The following is a 22,073-nucleotide window of genomic DNA, read 5'->3' as shown; positions in this document are numbered from 1 at the left end:
TGGTATTTTAATTGCATTATACAGTTCCATGGTAACGTAAAAGGTGTGGTGGGCGTCACAACCTGCTTAATACTGGCATTAATTTACAATCATTAAGTATTCCAATGCACTTATCTGTCTTGGAGCCTCAGAGAATATAACCGGTTCAGTCTTGTCTGCTGTCAAACTCACTATTTTTCTGATATCTGATTCCTTCTGGTTTAGTTTTCCATCCCACGAACTACCTGTCCCTGGAATTACTCTCATTTCCTAGTGAAGAACCAATAGTTTCTGATTTAAATCAGTCAAGCTGTGTTCACCATATGTTTTGCAAGCGAGACACAGGTTTATCCCACAAGCAAACAAAGAAAAAGCAATGAAGCGTATGCATCACAAAGTGGAAGAAAAGAGACTACATTATATTAACAGCTAAGCCTCTATGCTTGTATTGGGTCTTATACATAAAAATTATAAAACGGAATAACACACAGAAAAAACTTTCTATTAGGGTACAAACACACACAGCGTATACGCAGCAGATTTGATGATTTAGATTTGATGCTGTGTTCAGTTATTTAGATCTAATCTGCTGCGTATCGCAGCAGTAAATACGCTGTGTATACGGTGTGTGGGTTTATACCCTTAAGCGTGCTATTGACAGCGGGATTTGTCCTGTAGCTTGGGTTTTTCATGTTTTTGTTGCCTTATGAGAAGTAGAATATTGTAGTTCTAATGGAAACTTGATGGCTCCCTGCAAAGCCATTGGGTACAGTTAAGAGTATTTTTTTTGTTTTTTTTATTTTTAAAGAGGTTGTGCTTAAAAAGAAAAAAAAAACATGGCCGCTTTCTTTTATAAACAGTATTACTAGTGTTCCCAACTCCTTTAAAATCACAAGCCTATAAAAAAAGCACAACCCTCGGAATTAGTGTGGATACCGCCCCAAGTATTTATTTTGACAAGGTTTGAACGTTGCAGCATTTGCAAGAAAGTACAGTAGAAACAGAAGTATTTGTGCACATAGCCAGAATATGCTCTACCACAGGCATATGAGGAATTAATCCAGTCTCAGGAAATAAAAGTTTGATTGATCTGTGCATTTTCACTTTACTTGATGTGGTTACACACAAACTGCTTACCCTTCTTAGTATCATCTTTCAGGAATATTCTGGCTTGAATGGAGTGGCTGGAGAATTCTTAATGCTTTTCAGGTCTACTGTGCTGTCTGAGGCATTTAGACAAAGCTGCAGCCATTCGCCATATATGAACCTACTCTGATGACTATACAGGTTCAGAACAAAGTAGTAATCATTAATATTGTGACACCCACAGAAAGGCTAGAGAAAAGAACAAAACATATCTTGTGGAAAGCGATTAGTGGACGCTGTTAACATCACATTTTGTGGCTGTGATACAGTTATACATTGGAATACCATCTAAAGGATATTCTGATGTATACTATGGTATGCCCACAGGGTAGCCATAAGGTTCAATAGGTTTTCTGAGCATTTTACATTGATGGCCTATCCAGGGGCGGTCTTGGCATTTCTGGGGCCCCAAGGGAAGTCATGTCTGGGGCCCCCCCCATGCCCCCCCCCCCTCAACATGCGCTGCCCCCCCCCCCCCCCAGTAGTCCTCTTATAACCCTCCTACCACCATACAGAGATTACATATCACCTCAAAACTGCTCTGAACAAAACAGAAAGATATTACCAATGATGCCATAACATAATACTGCCACACCATGACCCCTATCACTACAGACCCTTTAACAGAGTGCAGTTACATCCAGTGACTTACAGGAGGCGTCTTCTCTGATCAGCGTCTTTTACTTCTTTTTCTTTCTCTCTCCATCCAGCGTGGGCCACCTTGAAGTCTTCTCCCGGCTGGTAATCTTCCCCCCAGAATCTGTCAGAGAAATATTTTAGGCTCCAACACATACAGTAGTTAGGTCCCCTCTACGTCTATATAGTAGTTACGCCCCTCTGTGCCCCCACAGATTAAAGGTGTCCCTGTGCTCCCACTTAATAATTAGGTATGTTCTGTGCCCCAGTATAGTAGTGAGGCATATAGGCACTTCTGTGCAGTCCCAATGTAATTAAGACCGATGTGTGCTGCCCCCAGTTATATAGACCCCTTGTGCGCTGCCAACAGTAGTAAATACCACTTGTGTGCTGCCCCCAGTAGTATATACCTCTTGTGTGCTGTCCCCAGTGGTATATAGACCCCCCTGTGTGCTCCCGCAGTTATATATAGACCTGTGTGATCCCCCAGTTATACATAGCCCCCCCTGTGTGCTCCCCCAGTATACTATATAGACCCCCTGTGTGCTCCCCCAGTATACTATATAGACCCCCTGTGTGCTGCTCCTAGTCGTATATACCCCGTGTGCTCCCCTCAGTTGTATATACCCCCGTGTGCTGCCCCCAGTTGTATATACCCCCTGTGTGCTGCCCCCAGTTTTATATACCCCCTGTGTGCTGCCCCCAGTTTTATATACCCCCTGTGTGCTCCCCCACTTGTATATAGCCTCCCTGTGAGCTCCCCCACTTGTATATAGCCCCCCTGTGTGCTCCCCCCTTATATAGCCCCCCCCTTATATAGCCCCCCCTGTGAGCTCCCCCACTTGTATATAGCCCCCTGTGAGCTCCCCCACTTGTATATAGCCCCCCTGTGTGCTCCCCCCTTATATATCCCCCCCTTATATAGCCCCCCTGTGAGCTCCCCCACTTGTATATAGCCCCCTGTGAGCTCCCCCACTTGTATATAGCCCCCTGTGTGCTTCCGTTTATATAGCCCCCCTGTGCGCTCCCCCCATTTATATAGCCTCCGTGCGCTCCCCCACTTGTATAGAGCCCCCCTGTGTGCTCCCCTGTTTATATAGCCCCCTGTGCGCTCCCCCCGTTTATATAGTCCCCCTGTGCGCTCCCCCCGTTTATATAGCCCCCTCCGTGCGCTCCCCCCGTTTATATAGCCCCCCTGTGCGCTCCTCCCGTTTTATATAGGCCCCCACTGTGTGCTCTACCTCCTATATAGTATATAACAAAAAAAAATTTTTTTTTACTCACCTGGGACCGACATCTCCTCTTCTCTTCTCGTCTCTTCTCTTCCCTCTTGTGGGAAGTGTTTCCCCTGCGGTCACAAGAGTGACCACAGGGAAAACACTTCCTGCGGCCACAAGAGTGACTGACAGGGAGGGAGCCAATGGCTCTTGCCCTGTCAGTGCCGCTGCTGCCTGTAACTATGTGCGCTCGTTACGAGCGCACATAGTTAGCCGCAGCGGTCTTGGGCACCAGAGCGGGGCCCCCCTGGATGTCGGGGGCCCCACGCAATTGCGTGGGATGCTTGGTGCCCAAGACCGCTACTGGGCCTATCCTCAGTATAGACCATCAATGTCTAATCAGCAAGGTGCTGCTATCTGTCACCCCCATTATTCAGCCGTCTACTTATACGCAGAAGCTTATGGCATTGTTTATTGTGAAATGGTGGAGCTGGGCTACTGCAGATCAGCTTCCATTTAAGTGAATGGGAGCTGCACCGCAGTAATTTGGCATTGTGTTGCAGGATGATTTACAGTACACTCATAGAGGGCATGCTGGGGAAGAGAATGGGGTTATTAATGCATATCTAATGCATGATGCTGTGTAAGCAGAAATTAAAACAGCATCACAGTAAAGCAAGGGTTAAATCATATAAGCATCTCTGATCTAAGCCGATGCTGACCAGCTAAAGGCAGGGGGAGAGGGGATTACAACAAGCAAAAGCAGCCCTGGTCCGAGTGGTGAACTGCTGCTGCTTCTGCCGATGATGATGATGATAAGCTGTACCAGGGAAAGCTACCCAGAGGTGAGAGGGCAATGATTTTACCATTTGGGCACAGTGTGGACCCTCTGGAGGAGGTAGACTGGCTTAGCTTTTAATCAGTCTAGGCCCTCTCCTGCACATAGCACCAGCTAAACTTTATATTATTTTAGCTATCATATATGTAATTAAGCTAGTAATTTTGTAAAGTAGACGTGATTGATAAGAAGTTACATATTACAACTTTTTTTTATATGGGTTGTTTTCATTCGTATAGAGAACTCATTGTTCTAGTTTCATGCAGTTACATAGAGTATTTATTGGTGGAATTACTACAAATAAACCATCACTTGTTATATTAGTAACCGTGTAATAATGAATTTCCTGAGAGACCCAGATTGACACGAGACCCAATCCCTGCACTCCCCCAGATTGTTTGCTGATACAAACTTTCAGGGATTACTGCTTTAATTGCTGTATGACAATAGGGCTTTTTCTCCATCAGCTTATATCTGATGCTGATCATCTATAAACATTTCAACACAAGCGTTTATTTGAAGAGATTAGAATTGATGTGTGGAAGGACATAAAATCCTTGAGCCATTTGTAAGGGTTATTAATAAAAGATTAGTCTCTGCTGGAAGCAGTGTACCCCACCCGTTCTGATAAAACCAGCTCTGCTGTGTTGGAGGGAACTTGTATACGGATGGGACTTCTAATATGTCATGACAGTGTAGTGTAATTAAATAAGGGTCCACATTGTATATGCAGACAAAGGCAGGGCAAGCACCCAACTGCGCACCATTCTGGATAGGAAGATTAAAACAAAAGACCCACTTACATACAGCCAGCCAAAGGACCGGTGCTAAGCCATCCTTACACACCAGTGCCAGCATCTCTTCTGTCCCTTTGTTTCTTTTGTGTGTTATCTATTAGAAAAGCTAATGTCGTAGTTGGAATTGATGAAAACAAACTTTTAATGTACAGATAATACTAATGGTTGAGCCCATACTAGGTAAAGTGCTAAAAATGTAGAGATTGAGCACAGACAAAAAAATAATTACGTTGGCAGACAAGGGCGATGCTGAAGTTATAATGAACATATTGGACTAAAGACAACAGACATACAGCCAAGTCTTCATTTACTTTGTCACGGACAAAAATTCCTCTGTCAGTCCTACAAAGGAACTTAAGCGCCTGATTCATGGGCTCAGTCAGACGCTGTCCATTCTCTGTCTGCTGCCAAAATATATAATAAATGAAAACCAGCCTCATCCCTGCGTCCTGACTATGTTACAGTTGCAAATACTAGCAGGAGACTGTTTGATCGCATCATAAGAGGAACGTCCCACTGCCCTTGGTAAATGCTATTGATTGACTTGTATGTAATCTCTGTCAACCAGCAGTCCAAGAGCCGATGCTGCATCCTCCTAGTTTTCTCACTGCACAATAAGCAGCCCCTGAAACTTGTCTTTTGTCACATTTCAGAAAAATTACCCTTAAATTGAGGCTTTTTTAAGCGATGGTTATCGATTACCTATTTACATCTGATCAATCTGTTCACTTTGCCATTGATATCAGATGCTTAGAAAAAGTCTCTACATTCAGAGTTGTTGTGTGCACTATTTGCTTTGAAGATGAAACAAATGACCTGCTTACCCCAGAAAATCAATCCTTCACAGCGGGATTGAGACGGGCTCATAAACCGCAAAGCCAAGGTACCAAAGATTGATCCTCGAGCATGAGGGAGTCATATATATTGATCTCATTGGCTGAACATCCTTCCAGACATTTCAAGGGCTTTGCAATGCAGAAGCCAACATGACCCTGATTTTATACTATTATAAACTTTTTTTTTTTCTTTTTTTTCTTTTTTGGGGGGGGGGGGGCGCTTGGTTGGCTTACATGTTTAGGGTGCCATTTTATGTTACTGGGTTGAGCACATAAACATGTCCTGCATGGCAGACAAACATAAGTTATTTTAATTTTTACTCTGTTTCCCCAAAAGTCAGACCTTGTTGAGGCTTTGCTAAATTACTTAATATAAACCCTCCCCTGAAAGTAAGAGCTTGCAAAGTTTTTTTTGGAAGCATGCCCGCCGAACTGAACACCAGGGCATGCACTGATGATTCTTTCTAGACCGCCGCTGTTGTCCTCTACCTTCACCGTCCATTGCAGAGCAGCTGCATGCAGGACATGAAGGCCGTCACCTGTTGCAAACCCCAATGCCTTCTTCCTTGGCCAGAACTTGTAAATTCACAGGCAAGGCATCAAGAGGCCCATCCCTGTTGTGTTCTACCACCAGATGTAGAGCGACATACAGTCTGACATCCCCTGAAAATAAGACCTTTAGGAGCAAAAATTAAAAGAAGACACTGTCTTATTTTCGAGGGAAACACTGTGCTACCTGCTTGTGCAAAGTTTTTCCTGAATCACCCCTAAAGTTTAATCATCAATCTCTAATCATCAGGGGTCATTGAAAGCCCTTATAGTAACTCTAAGTACAGTCCTATTAAAAAGCCTTGAAAAGTTCTTTTTTAAAGGACTGCTCCCTCTTCATGCACAGGTTTCCCAGAGATTAGACAGAGAGAAAATGTTGATGGCATAAAGAGGCCCTTCTCCACCAATGTTGGGTGCCATATTGTGCATAAACTGTACCCTAAATAGTCCAAACACCCAGAAACACTATGCTGCCACCACTATATATTTGCTAATGCCAACCTGGTTTTAGTGGCAAAGCAGGTAACAAGGACAAGTTACAACTTATACTCACTTGGTTTTTTTAGGGTGCCAAGTAAAAATGGTTCAAGTCTGGGACTTTGATATAGTAAAGTACAATACACAATACTTATCGAAACAAACAAACTGAAGACAAATATAAAACGAGGTGGGGGACTATAAAGTTGAATACTTGGCTATTCTGCTAATCAGCTTTAGGGACATAGACAGAATTGTCCAACATTGTTCCCCAGATACTAGAATTGTGAAATAAATATGCAGCCTTGATCACGTGACTGTAACTGATTTTTAGCAACTGGTAGTAAGAAAAGACCTTGAAAATTGTTAAAAACTTATACACAAAGCATAGTGAAAAACCATACAACTTTTCTGTAATACTTTACTTGCTGAAACTGTAAGAGCCTTTTAGGAAACAATAATTCAGGGTTCCAGTTCAGGAGAGCCTTCTCATTCCCAAAAGTTACTTCTACAGCGACTATTCTTGTTTTCATTGTTGATCAGTGAACAATTGTCATCCTATTTTGCAGGCATGGGAAAGAGATATTCCTCAGGGCCACTGATAGCAAACGTGTCTGTAATATTTAATTACATTGTGATCTCATGCTATCTCTCTGCTGTTCTCCTATTTTAGAGCTCTAAGGAAGAAGAAGCCGGAGCCAACTGATTACAGCAAAATGAGGCCTGTACAGAAACGTAAAATAATGTGAGTACCATAGCTTATCTGTGACAGAAATTTTCTGCAGAAATCAGGAAATACAAATTTTTTTCAGTCTTTGTATCAGAAAAGCAATTATATCTGCAGAGTTTAGTAATAAATTCAGCCTCATTTTTCCACACGGTTTCCACCTGAACATCTGTAAAATACGGTAAAAAGTAAAACTGTGCATTAGGTGTATGTTTTAACCCCTTAACAACCATGGGTGTACAATTACGCCCCTGCTGCCTGGGCCTTAACGCAGGAGGGCGTAAATGTATGCCCTGCCAGGGTCCCGGGCTATGGAGCGGGCCCAGGAGCTGAGCTCGCTCCATAGCCGGTGAGGACCCCCTGCTATCTGCAGCCAGGCCCTCGCCCTCAATTGCGAGCCGCCCACCATTATCTTCTTAAACGCTGTGATCGCGCTGTGGCGTTTAAGTGAACTTGACAGGAGGATCTCCTGTGACTTAGGGCCCTATTCCACATTCGTCCGATTATCGTTCGGTGAAATAGAGATCGTGTCATCGGCTGATCGTTCGTTCAGGGCCAGACCTAAAATCATCGTTCCCCCACCGCGCATCGCTACGGTTGAATAGCGGTGCGCGGCGGGCGACCGACGATTTGACAGCAGCAGTAATACATTAGCTGCAGGTCTTCTCAGCGCTGTCTTCATCCCAGGGTCCCGCACGCTCTATCTTCTGAATGGCCAGTCAGCTGACGGAGCGCTCAGCCAATCACAGGCCGGGACCGCCGCAGCCTGTGATTGGCTGAGTGGCCTGTCAGCTGACCGGCCATTCAGAAGAAAGAGTGTGCGGAACCCTGGGATGAAGACAGCGCGGAGAAGACCTGCAGGTAATGTATTACTGCTGCTGCAAGGACATCGGTAACTATGTCCTTGCAGCCCTCGCTCAATGATCATCGGGCCGTGGAATAGGCCCAGTAAACATCGTTGATTGGGCCCTCCTCGGCCCGTGGAATAGGACTCTTAATGATTGATTTCCCCTAAGGGGACCTAAAAAGTGTAAAAAAAAAATCTATAAAAGTTTTAAAAAATGTCCCAAAGCCCCTTCCCCAATAAAAGTGAAAATCCCCCCCTTCCCATTTTATACATAAAACACATAAAAATGATGAAGTTAATTAACATATAATATACCGTAGCATACGTAATTATCCCATCTGGTTTAAGTTAAAAACAAACAAATCCGACTTACAGTTTAAAAGGAAACTAAAAAGACAAATGTGTGTGTGCATGCGCATATAAATATGTGTATGAACTATATATGTTGATGCTTAATCAAAACTATTAATGCGATCTGTTCTCTGGGGCAATAACAACATTTATGCCTTTCTCCTTCATAAAGTTTATATAAATATTTGTACTTTGTAGATTTGTATAATATCCTGTTTCCTTCCCATGGCTGCTTGTACAATGATTTCCCCTGTTGTGTACAGCATGTAGCCTTGTCTATGCTGTCCGGTAGTTACACTCTATATGAGTGTGTGTGTATATGTCTGTGCATATGTGTAGGTTGCGGTTCAAAGTTATCACTTCATTTATCCCATTGGATAGAGGTGAATCAGCTGTTAGTAACTGGCAGGCTGCCGTCTGACGTGCTTTAGGATTTATTGCCAGCCTGAAAATCTTCTGAATAACCAGTGGGAAACCAGTAGACATAGCCAGACATACAGAGAACATTATTCCTCTCTAATACCTCACGCTACGGGGTAGAGACTACCAAATATGGCTACAATTTAGAATGTCTGGTTTAGTAATGTTTTACAATTAGGGTTTCATATGTAGCTAAAAAGAGGTGTAGAGTTATGGTCATAAAAATAAAATATGTGGCCCCACATATCCAGTCCAGGTAAGCTGTATTATTCAGTCATTACCAAATGCATCTGTATCTGCACCACATAAATGAATATTTAGTTTAGGCAGAAAGTGAAAAGCTGTACAAAGGAGAGTCTATAAAGTCTTCAAGTCCTGCAAGTCATTTAATTTCCTCTCGTTCCATTAATTGATGATATATCACTAGGTCCGACTGTGGGGAGAAGTGAAGGGGTTGCAGAGCTGGTTTAGTGCTGCTTAGGGTGGGTTCACACTGCGTTTTTGCAATCCGTTTAACGGATCCGTTTTTTTTAACGGTCAAAAAAGTAGTGTCAACAGTACTTTATTGTGCGTAAAAAAAAACGGATCCGTTTTGATCCAATTCTTTTTATAATGGAAGTCAATGGAAACACGGATCAAAAACGGATGCACACAAATGCATCCGTTTTTTGCAAAAAAAACTGATCCGTTAAACGGATGCTGAAAACTCAGTGTGAACCTAGCCTTACTCAGTGACCAGGAATCTTGTGGTGCTATAAAAATGTGGCACTATGGCCACTCTATCTAGGATGCATTTCCCCTAGCATATGAGCAACATCTGTCGGGGTAATAGACGAAAAGAAGGGATAAGGTGCAGCTCACCCAAAACCTCCCAATGACCGAAGTCTTTAGACACAGACACAATACCTGATAGGTCAAAATAAACAAGAGAAACTCCAAACAGAAAGTCTGTCCTCTAGGTCATCGAATAAAGGAATTGATTTATTCCATAACTGTAGGATGTACTGGAATAACAACTCCAATCCATGGAGACTGCACCTCTCAGCTTAAAGGATTTGCTGCTTACAGAGCCAGATACCACAAGACACATTCAGAGTCCATGTCTTGGCAGGTCTGAGCTGTTTTGGCAGCACAAGGGGGCCTACACGATATCAGGCTGGTGGTTTTATGTTAGGCTAGTCATTGTATATGTAGCTCTGATTCTGACCTTTCACAGCAACCTCACCTTACATCCAAGGCCACAGTAGTCAGCTGATTTCTTTGACATTGAAGCAGGGATGACCACTCATGCTTATTAGTACTGGTAAAATGTAATTGGTGCATTTACCACAACAAGAGCATCACTACCACTGACTCATTGTCACACTTGCACAAGATATAGCAGATCTAGTTGCAGCTTGGTTATTGAGCCTTGCCTGTATCTACTTTTGGGATATGTTCCTACACAGTATTTTTGCCCAGTATTTTGCAACCAAAACCAGGAGTGAATTGGAATACAGAACAGCTATGTTTAAACACTGTTGAAATTGAGTGGATGGCCATAATTTAATGGCAAATAATTATTTGCCATTAAATGATGACCATTCACTCAATTTCAATTATGTAAACATAGCCGTTCTGTATTCCAATCCACTCCTGGTTTTGGTTGCAAAATACTGAGCAAAAATACTGTGTGGGAAGTTGCACAAATGCAACTTAAAGATGAAGTCCCACCAATGTAAAAAAATGGCAGGCAGGTGGGGGCGAGTGAGAAATAAACAAGTGTGCCTCCATTGCGCCGCTTCTGGGTCCCGTTCATCACCGCCGGCTGTCATCTTCTGCTGGAAACTCCACCGGTTCCTGCAACATCAATGTCACAGCTTGGCTGAGCAATTGCCAGTGACTGGGATGGTGTCCTGCCCCAGTCACTGATTGGCAGGGAGGGCAATCACTCAGTGGGGGTCGTGATGTTTTTACACTTGGTTGGACTTCTCCTTTAACAGAAAAAAAATAGGCACACTTATTTCCCAACACAGTAATTGTTGTACATACTTGAAAAAGTGATGACTGTTTTAAAACTAATATTCTATTACAAATCTTCCCTGTTGGTTGCTCCCTGAAAGCCTGTCTAGTTTACCCCATTAGGTAAAAGCAACGCTGGAACCTTTTCTGTATAATGAAGTGTCCAGCACAGTTGTCGGCCATGTGGGTGCACTCTTAGGTGTTATCGCTGAGACCCCCTGTAATTGTGTGGTACAGCTGGTAGTTTAATACTCTATCACCTATTGCTACAATTACATTACTTCCACAATGCATTAAAAGCTGGAACCTGTAGGGTGGGCCAAGGTCAGACAATGCATTATTAATGAGAGATGGCGGGAAACCTATTTTAAACTGGCCCATGGGGCCCTTTACGGGTTCAACATCTTACTGTCTCCCTCTTTTCCGGACAGAATCACTGCATGCCCCAAGTCCCAGATGCCATTGACCAACTTATGGCACGGGGTGTGGAGCTGCCCATTCACTTTACGGTTCTGGCAACAGGTGACTGACTATATTCACACCCACTGGAAGGTACGACTCCCACTAGAGCTGGGCGATATGGCCAAAAAATAAAATCTTTTTTTTTTTTTGTAAAATTTTTTTGGACGATTCTCGATTTTAAATCTCGATTTTTCTTTTTTTTTTCTTTTTGCTAAACAGAACATTTTTCTCCCTGCAGCGTCAGATACTATTTTAATGACGTTTGAGACAACAACTGTATTGCTTCCCACTGTAACAGTGCTCCCCATGTAGTAGACAAGCCCCCTCTGTGTCCCCATATAGTATAGGAGATCTTCTTTGTGCTTCTATCTAGGTAGAGTGTAGTAGTGGAGGTATAGTGGATAAGGGGTGTAGTAGTAGTACAGGTAAAGATGAGGGGTGTTTTAGTAGTACAGATGAGGAGGATTAGTAGTACAGGTATTGATGTGTGCTGTAGTAGTACAGGTATAGATGAGGGGTGCAGTAGTACAGGTAAAGATGAGGGGTATAGTAGCAGTACAGGGAAAGATGGGTGTAGTAATACAAGTAAAGATGAGGGGTGTAGTAGTAATACAGGTATAGATGAGGGGTGACTGGGGGAAACTGAGGAGCTGCGGGTGACTCTGACAAACTGGGGGGACAAGCAAACTGAGGTTGACTGAAAGGGGACTGGGACAGTTGAAGTTGACTAAAGGGGGGCTGGGGCAGCTGGGGGTGACGGAGGGGGACTGGGGCAGCTGGGGGGGGACTGGGGCAGCTGGGGGGGGACAGAGGGGGACTGGGGCAGCTGGGGGGGGCAGAGGAGGACTGGGGCAGCTGGGGGGGGGCAGAGGAGGGCTGGGGGGGACGCAGGGGGACTGGGGCAGACTGGGGGTGACACAGGGGGACTGGGGCTGACACAGGGGGACTGGGGCAGGCTGGGGGTGACACGGGGACTGGGGAAGCTGGGGGGGATACAGGGGGACTGGGGCAGCTGGGGGGGGACACAGGGGGACTGGGGCAGGAGTGCACATTGCCCTCCTCTTACTCAGGCACACAAGTTCCCCTTCCGGCCACACATGCAGGTCCCGGTCTCTGGAGGAGGCTGCAGGGACTGTAGTGGTGATAGCGTCGCTTCCATTACTAGAGCTGTACAGCGGGATCGGGGGATGCAGATCCCGCTGTACAGCTCCAGGACCCGCAGGTCGCTATCACCACTACAGTCTCTGCAGCCTCCTCCAGAGACCAGGACCAGCATGTGTGGCTGGGGGGCGGGACGCGATATGTACAGCTTGGGCAGGTCAGTCGCGGCTCTGTTAGGCGGACTTCCTGACTGACCTGCACCTCACCTCACTTCCCGGCCTGCACCTCACCTCCAGCCCGACACTCCACACAGCGCCACGCGCCCTGCACCTCCAGCCTGGCCTCCCGCCCGACGTTCCGCGCTGCTCCGCCTACAATGATTTTTTGTGAAAATCGAATTAATGATTTTCACAAAAAATCTAATCGATTCTAACCTTCTGGGCGATTAATCGAATTAATTTGATTAATCGCCCAGCCCTAACTCCCACTAACCCCGCAGGTTCTCCTGTTTCATCAACCCCGTCCCCCAGATGACAGTAATGGCGTTAGTTATGCCCCCCAACTGGTACATGTCATACTTGTAGTAGCTCTCCGTTGTCTGCTCTTCAATTGGCTATCTTCCTCCCCTCCAGACAACCCTATGGTCATAGACCAGCTGAAACTCTTTCTAGGTATTGATAGGGGCGACACAGAACGACACAAAAGCAAGTCTGCCAAAAAGTTCTTTCAGAAATGGCGAGTCTTTATTGTAGCACACTATGACCAACATTCCATAGCAGACATTATGAGACCGTTTCGGTTCACTGATTGGTACTGCAAAGCTGATTTGGCAGGAACCCTTGGTCCTTTGAAACTACCACAAGTGTAGGGCCCATATAAACCTGTACGCACCTGTTATTTGGTGGAATATGTGTTGTACCGTCTCTTGCTTGCTGTCTCTTTATCCTGTCATTCATTTATAACTATGTAATGATTTGTGTCTATGCACTGTCTGATACTGATTAATTGCTAGCAATGTTTTGTTATTATCATTTGTGTCCTTACTGTTTTCTTTTGAAAATGCAAATAAAAACATTAAAAAAAAAAAAAAAAAAAAAGCTGGAACCTGGATAGAAGCATACAGATGTAAGCCACTCTTTACTTTCATGGCAATTTTTTTTTTCTTTTCCCCAATACTAATAGTGCGTACCATAGTGCTTTCCATTTCCCGACCTCCTCTTCTCTAGTATACCACTAACCATGCAGCATGTTAACTGACCCCTGTGATTTCTGCATATTTACTTTTGGCGTTTAGTGATGATAACTTTCCTATATAAAACATACCATGATTCACATCCCCTCTATTTCTGTACAGCTAACTTTGGACTATACATCATTTGCTTTGGCTGTCGGCCTCCAATCTCTCCTAACGTTTGATTCCAGACCCTGGGGAGCGATATCCACTTCTCAGACATAACAGTTGATGTGCAGAGAGAGCTGGCGCAGCTGCCAAGAGTGGAGAACTGATGTACCAAAGCTCAGAATTGTGCATGATTAACTCTGTGTGTACCCTGGGGAGGAAAGACCTCTCACTGTGGTTTCTTCTCTTTTACATCTTAGTTGTGAAGCAGTTGTAGGACTTGTGCAACATGCAGTCTAATCAGAACCTAGCTGTATAGTGAACACATGATTAAAATATATTGATGCATAAAGGTTGTGTTCACACCTCTGTAAAATAGCGCCATTTTTGTGACAAAAAAGCAATATGAGAAGACAGCCTAAATGCTACTGGATGTCTTTTCTCTTATATTACTAATGTGTAACTGGATATAATCAATTGCTTGTAGATTTATTACTCTCGTTTTTAAAGTGTGCCTTTAAAAAAAAAAAAATTGACATGTCTAAAGTTGCACATTGGTCAGGATCTGGGTTGGAGTCTATAGATGTAGGAGAAGCGATTGGATCACCATGATCTCCATCTTGCTGCAGGAGACAGATTCTCTAGAAAGTTTTTGGTGCCCTTCTCCTCCAGCAAGCTGGAGAGTGTAACACTTTATGCGTCTCCCGAATGCAAATTCAGCTGACCATGAATTTGAATTAATTAAGGGATTTACAGTGGGACTGTATTACTAACATTGAGGCTGGCATATCACCAAAGGAACACTGGCGATTGATATACTAGATGTATTAATGGCATCTCTTGTGATGCCTGTGTGACGTTAGTCTGAAATCTATGGTAGCTGTGAGCTGGTGTAGATTTCAGCTGTAAGGTACATCAATTTGTGTTGTAAAATAATGTTAATTATGCTGGGTCATAAGAGTCTACACCCGTTCCACTAAGCCCTTTCTATTTTTACCTTACCTACTTGTACCAACTCTTGTACCCTAGTATTTTAGTATACTGGGGATTATAAATATTGATCAGATATCAGATGTTATGGGTGTTAAAGGGGGTATTATGTTTTCATATGTATACAGGGACCTTCCGCACTTCCCCTGGGAGTACGCGAGGTCAGCTTGATATTGTTTTAGACAGGCACTCTTTGCACACCTGGAAACAGGGAGACTAAGGGAGGGCTGAGAGACCATTTTCACTCAGTGAAACAGAGCCCTGCAACCCTGGTAGTACTGTGCCCAGTTCCTAAGTTAGTTATTAGGATTATATTGGGTCAGAAATCAGGGCTGAAGCATATAGCGTTAGTCTAAGAACGTGATATATTTAGTTACCAGTTTGAGGTGGGCCTTGGTTGCTAAGCAGACACATGGGAGGCGTGTGATGCCTAGTGGTTTCTGGCTTTCCCCCAAGATAATGCTCGGCCTCCCTTGAAAAAAGAACCCCCACCTGCTGCCACACCAGAGGAATTATATCCCTGGCCAGACCCTCCCCGTCCTTCCCACTGGAATAATCCTAATTTCCTCCCTTTGGACCTAAAGTTAGGAACCACGCAATACCAAGATGGGTCATCATAACTTTTCAACAGGATGTCACATGGAGATGGATCTAGTGCCATCGGCATCGGCCAAGCCCCTGTTGCTATTGGAGACCAAACATTGCTTTTCTCCCCCGGTTTCATTGTCAGTTCTGCGTATCTCCCCATCCCATGGTCCTAGGACGGAGTGGGTGTTCACCTTGATCCCGAGATCTCAAAAGTGTAACTGATATGTGGATAGGACATATGGTAACACCATTGCTCGTTATGAAATTATGGCTTTTGGCTGCCTACATGTAGTCTCTGATCAGCGAACTATCTCAGGTCCCCCAGCAGTGCTCTCATAGCCTGGTGCCCTTTAGGCTGCTAGGGATGGGAAATTTGACACTTGGAGGGCTCTGGGAGATGTGAGGGGTGCTTCCTAGACAGTGGTTTAATATAGTTAATGGGTCAAACTATATAAAATACATTATATAACAAAAGCATTGCATTTCTTTTTTTTGTATTCTAGGGAAGAAGAAATTTCCCGTATTAAGGAGCTGGTCAAATGCCCTTCATACAAGGCCAACCCGCTTACTGCTGTAACAGAGCACCTTACGAAACGAATGAAGGCAGAGCAGGAAGACCCAAGCTAACCTCAGAGAGTGCTAAATAGTGCACCCAGACCTGACATATCAGTTCCAGGCTGAGTTTGCAAGGGATGATGACGTATTAAATGGCTACCCTGAGCGAAAACCTTAATCAAGTGCACTGGAATTTTAGTCTTGTGTGTATTGTCCAAAACATCTGGCTGCTCCTAATAAGGATTGCCTTATGCTATATCCAGTAAAATATGTATGAAATGAATTTTTTCCATGTGCTTTACATTTAAGGATTGGATCAATGTGGAAATGAGTACATTTGTATTATACAGTTGTTTTTTGTTTCCGTATAAAGAAGCCTTTTTGGCCAACTTATGTAAGGTTTTATTGTATTGGACTTGACTATTTCTATTATTAAATAAATCTTACTGCAAATCTTACACCACTTTTGACTTGCCCAAACCACTGACAATGCTAGATAGGTGATGAGGAAACAAGTTTAAATATACAGTGCCAGTGTTGTTGTTCACAGTAATTGCATAATCCAGGTTTTATTTACCATGATGCAAGTGCACTCTAGCCATTTCTTACCAGTAAAGTGTACTTAGGGCCCTATTACACCAAACAGATTATCTGATGGATTTTTTGAACCAAAGCAAGGAATGGACTATAAACAGAGAACAGGTAATAAAGGAAAGACTTAGATTTCTCCTCTTCTCAAATCCATTCCTGGCTTTAGCTTAACCTCATAAGGACATATGCTGTACCCGTACAGCATATGTCCGCTAGAGGAGTTTAGAGGGGGGGCCGCGCTGCGGCTATTAGCGATCGCCGCTCCCGCTAATTAACACCGTTAGATGCAGCTGTCAAACATGACAGAAGCATCTAACTGTGTTATTTGCAGCCTATACCTGGTGTCTAGTGGCGGGATCCCCCCTGCGATGCGATCGCAAAGGGGGGATCCCTTGGTCTTACCGAGCTGGGCCTCAGTGTCGTAATGACTCTGATCCCACCTCGGTATTCTATTGCAATGGTCTGCAGCAGACCAAAGCAATAGAGCACCGATCTTATGGATCGGTGCTGTGTTATACATCTACACTGATCTCTATGAAAGATCAGTGTAGCTGTATTAGAAGTCCCCCAGGGGGAATTCAAATTACTGTGAAAGTGAAAAATAAAAAAGTGTTTTTATAAATACAAAACCCCCTCCCCTAATAAGTCTTAAAGGGAACCAATCACCTCAAAAATGCATATAAAGCTAAGTACATGTGCTGTTAGACCACAAAGCACACTTCCCACACATGTTTTCATAGCCTCCTTGCCTCCCCCGTGTAAGCCACAAAGTCACTTTAAAAAACTGGTGCCCTGTATGCAAATTACCTGAGGTAGTCATCGGGGCGGTGTGCGGATAGCAGGTAGTCACGGTCTGCTGGGCATCTCCAATCGTCCTGGGCGTTCTTCCGCTTTAATCACGCCCCTATGGGCCTGATTCAAATTGCCCAGTAGCCGTGACGTCACTCGAGAGCGCGCCATGCCCGACGTCGGCGCGCCTACGTTGTGACTCCGCCGCGCATGCGCAGTACAGCTGCTTCCATTCCGGCGGTACTGCGCCTGTGCAGAATAGCCTCGAACTCAGTGTGAGCCGGAGTTCGAGGCTATTCTGCACAGGCGCAGTACCGCGTAGGCGCGCTGACGTCTGGCACGGCGCGCTCCCGAGTGACATCACAGCTACTGTGCAATTTGAATCACGCCCACAGAGGCGTAATTAAAGCGGAAGAACGCCCAGGACGATAGGAGATGCCCAGCAGACCATGACTACCTGCTATCCGCACACCGCCCCGATGACTACCTCAGGTAATTTGCATACAGGCCGCCAGTTTTATAAAGTGACTTTGTGGCTTACACGGGGGAGGCAAGGAGGCTATGAAAACATGTGTGGGAAGTGTGCTCTGTGGTCTAACAGCACATGTACTTAGCTTTATATGCATTTTTGAGGTGATTGGTTCCCTTTAATCACCCCCCTTTTCCCATTTTATAAATATATTGGTATTTCCGCATGCATAATTGCGCGAACTATTAATTTATCACATTCCTGATATCGCACAGTAAACGGCATAAGTGCAAAGACCTGCCAAAGTGCAAAAATTGTGCATTTTTGGTCGCATTAAATCCAGAAATATTGTAATGAAAAGCGATTCAAAAGTCGCATATACGCAATCAAGGTACCGATAGAAAGAACACATCATGGCGCAAAAAATGACACCTCAATCAGCCCCATAGACCAAAGGATAAAAGCGCTATAAGCATGGGAATAGAGCAATTTTAGGGAACGTTTTTTTTTTGCTGTAGAAGGTTTTATTTTTTTCAAAAGCCATCCAATAATATAAAAGTTACGCAAGTTGCATATCATTTTAAACGTACCGACTTGAGGAACATGTATAACATGTAAGTTTTTCCATAGGCCAAAGGCGTAAAAACCCCAAAGAAAAAGAATTGCTTTTTTTTTTAAATTTCACAGTGCATATAATTTTTTTTTTGTTTTCAGCATATTTTATGCAAAAATTAAGTCTGCCTTTGCAAAGTACAATTAGTAACGTAAAAAATAAGGGCTCATGTGGGTTTTTAGGTGAAAAAATGCAAGTGCTATGGCCTTTTAAACACAAGGACAAAAACGGAAAAAACGAAGATTGGCTCCATCATTAAGAGGTTAAAAAAATCAGATAATCTGTCTGTATAATAGGGCCGACGAGAGGAGCAAACGAGCGCTGTCCTCGATCCCCGCTTGCTGCCGCCGCTATTCCGTGTGAGTCGGCTGATCGTTGCCTTCTATTCCCTTCTATTTAATTGTTCCGTGGAATAGGGCCTTTAGCTTTTTTGCAGTGGATCCTGTGGCCATACCTCCTTTGTGCTGTGACTAATGGCTGCACTGCAGCCTTTCTGGGAAGTCTGTATGGTGTAAGTGACTATTAGACCCATAGTTGAGCAGAGGAGTTTGCATCCTCTTGTGCTAATGCATTACTTCTTGGGAAATATTGTGAATATTGGGAAGCGCTCATGTCTCCATACAAAACAAAAAGCATCTTGTTGCAGCTGCACCATATCTGCTGCACTCACAAGGATGAGCAAGCAGAGTCCAAAACACATATAGAAATCGCAGAAGTACCACTATGTTAATTACATTCACTCTGATCCATGATGCATACACCAGATCCCATATGTACATGTCCAACGGTATAATGTAATTAGAAATATAAAAAGTGAAAGGTTTGTTTGTAAAAGGCCTAAATAGGATGAATGAAGTGATGATACTTTTTGAAATAAAGAGTACCAGTAGGAACATTGTAGTACATTACCCTCAACTCTGAGATCTTGAGATATGAGAGGTCTAGTTAATGTAAGCAAAATGCCTGCAAACAAGCAATTTACAGACAGATTGACCTATAGTTATTCATAAAGTGTTACAGTAAAGTCTAGGACAAGTCACCAAGGGTTCCATTACCAGTGCAAACAATTGCAGGCAAAGCTACTACGCAGTGAACAGAGCCAGTGTGTGGACACCTAACAGCTGATCGGCAGGGGTGTCTGGTGTAAAAACCGCACCAATCAATGATGACCTATACTTTGTATAACTCATCAATCTGTTTGCCCACAAAACCCCTTTAACTGTGATTACAACAGATTCGGACAACAAACCAGAACAGAGGTAGGAAACTTGGGGGATTTATCATCCGCAACATTTTTCACACTAATTCTCTTTTACTTACACCATACTTTTCGATCAAGTTGCACCTTAGTTATCATGAAGTCACACGTGACTTTATAACTGAAGAAATGAAAAGAATGTGACTTTTCATTAAAGTAGTAAACCATAAATCCGATATGAAGGTTGCAAATTCACGAATGATGTTGGAACCTAATGCCCCTATTCCACAGGTCGTTTAGAGGAGCAAACGAGCGCTCTCAGCGCTCGTTTGCTCCTCGTTCCCCGCTCGCTGCCGCCGCTATTCAACGTGGCTGCAGTGAGTGCGGGAGGGGCGGCGGGGGGGCTGCCCGGGGGATCACTGATCGTCCGGGCAGCCCATAGGATATAGCAGCGTCTGCTGCCGATGCTCCTATTCAACGGAGCGACGGCAGCAGATCGCTGCTATATCAGTCGCTTGTTTTTCAACATGTTGAAAAACAAGCGACTGCAACGATCAGCCGACATGAACGATGTCGGCTGATCGTTGCACTCTATTCCACCGGACGATTATCGTCCGTAGAGGCCGATATCGGCCGAATACGAACGATAATCGTTCCGTGGAATAGGGCCTTTAGTTTTCAGCTGTCTGTTTTGTGTGTTGAGTCAGAATGTGCAATTTACACCTGACTAAATGCGGTACTCCGAAAAAAAAAAGGTTTTAAATCAGATTTGTAAATTATCTCTTTCTTCTATCTTCCAGTACTTATCATCTGCTGTATGTACTACAGGAAGTGGTGTAGTCTTTTAAGTCAGACACAGTGCTCTCTGCTGCCACCTCTCTCCCTTACAGGAATTGTCCAGAGCAGTAGGTGTTTTGTGTGGGGATTTTCTCCTCTTGACAGTTCCTGTAACAGACAGAGGTGGCAGCAGAGAGTACTGGAAAAATACACCACTTCCTGCAGGACATACAGTCCCTGATAAGTATTTACAAATCTATAACTTTCGGACACTAGCTGACCCTTAGTGTCCAAATTTATAAGGGAGATTGGTCTATAATTGATAGATTGTAAGGGATTCTTATGGGAATAATTAAGTTTACGCATCTGAATAGTCTGAGGGAGGAAGGAATAATGGTTGCTTGGGGGGAAATGTGAGGTTCAAAAATGTGGGTAAACTTTTTACCATATGGAGGTGGCCTGTCTGAGCCCAGTGGTTCGCCTAGTTTTAACTTCGACATGGCATCCTTGGAGGATATAGAAGAATTAAATGAGTCTTTGAAAACATGCGGCTTTTTTCCCCAAACAGTGCCACATCTGTGAATGGGGCAGAGCTGTATTAATACACAAGGACAACTGTGCCATTGTTTTTGGAAGAAATCAGAATAATTTTTCTACTATTTATAAAAAAAAAAAAAAAAAAAAAAGTCTTGCGCTTATGATCATTCACAACATGCAATTGAAATACAAAAACTAATGTAAGCTAGTGCCCAACACTAAACATGATCTACAGAGCTAATAATAGGTAAAAGCAGTAGTGGATTATAATAGGGGCGTTTCGGGCGGCAGCCCGGGGCCCTGAGCTCCTGGGGGGCCCATGACCACCCAAAAAGACATACTTTCAGTGGTGTACTGTCTCCTGGCTACACTTCTGCCATAATTTGCAAAAATCACAGGTTTTTTTAATGGCAATTTTGCACAAATCAGGACATCATGACATTATCTGTCCTGTACTATGAACGCCAGGCTAGTGCTGCCATAGTTACGGTGGGGGGGGGGGGCCAGGCTTGGTGAACAGCCCGGGGCCTATGGTAAAGTTAATCCACCCCTGGGTAAAAGTCAATGTCAAATACAGTACACAATGTAAAGTATGTATTACAGATTTTCTGAAAATGCCAATACAATATAATGTATGCATTCCAGTTTTCACACCCTGACAATAACTGTGTGTAGAGTTGTAACACTGCTACATAGTACGGATATGGAAGGGGAACTTTGTCAGTTTTTAGTCACATAATGAAAAGGAAAAGAATAAGAAGAAAATTATAAATGCATTGCTCTTTGCTCCAGCTTTTCTACAGAGAAGACAATGGCAGCTATAAATCTAAAGCTGAGAGGAGCATCAAACACAAAAAAAGCTCCTAGCATGCAATACCTGTAGGCATGAGCAAATTTAAAGTACTAGTGAAACTTTGCTAGGCTCATCAGTCGGCTTGTCAGCTGGTTGCCTTTAAAACTCCATGCCACTCCCCTGTGGGGGCCTGGAAAACTGGATCCAATCCTGGGAAAATTCTCCCAGTTTTCTCAGACTGGATTCAGATTTTCAGAAACCCAAAGTGGCACAGAGTTGAAAGGCAACTGGCTGACAATCAGACCGCTAAGGTTGGGTTCACACTGCGTTTTTTCAATCCGTTTTTTTGCAAAAAACGGATGAAAAAAACTGCTGAATTGTGTGCATCTGTTTTGACATCCATTTATCCATTGACTTCCATTGTAAAAAAAAAAAAACAGATCCGTTTTT

General features: G+C 43.8%; 1 protein-coding gene across 1 annotated transcript in view; it reads left to right on the top strand.

Annotated features, from left to right (window-relative positions):
* The window catches only part of SLX9 (SLX9 ribosome biogenesis factor), an 83,866-nt gene extending 67,552 nt beyond the window's left edge, over positions 1-16,314 (top strand). The window contains exons 5-6 of the mRNA XM_069985226.1: positions 7,149-7,220; positions 15,805-16,314. Coding sequence (XP_069841327.1) covers positions 7,149-7,220; positions 15,805-15,928 — 196 coding nt within the window. The 3' untranslated portion in view covers positions 15,929-16,314. The remainder of the gene's footprint in view (positions 1-7,148; positions 7,221-15,804) is intronic.
* The last annotated feature ends 5,759 nt before the right edge of the window (positions 16,315-22,073 follow it).

The sequence above is a fragment of the Dendropsophus ebraccatus genome, chromosome 9 (assembly GCF_027789765.1).
Source record: "Dendropsophus ebraccatus isolate aDenEbr1 chromosome 9, aDenEbr1.pat, whole genome shotgun sequence".
NCBI classification, from domain to species: domain Eukaryota; kingdom Metazoa; phylum Chordata; class Amphibia; order Anura; family Hylidae; genus Dendropsophus; species Dendropsophus ebraccatus.
Note: the sequence above shows the minus strand (reverse complement) of the source record. Positions and strands in the feature narration are given on the sequence as shown.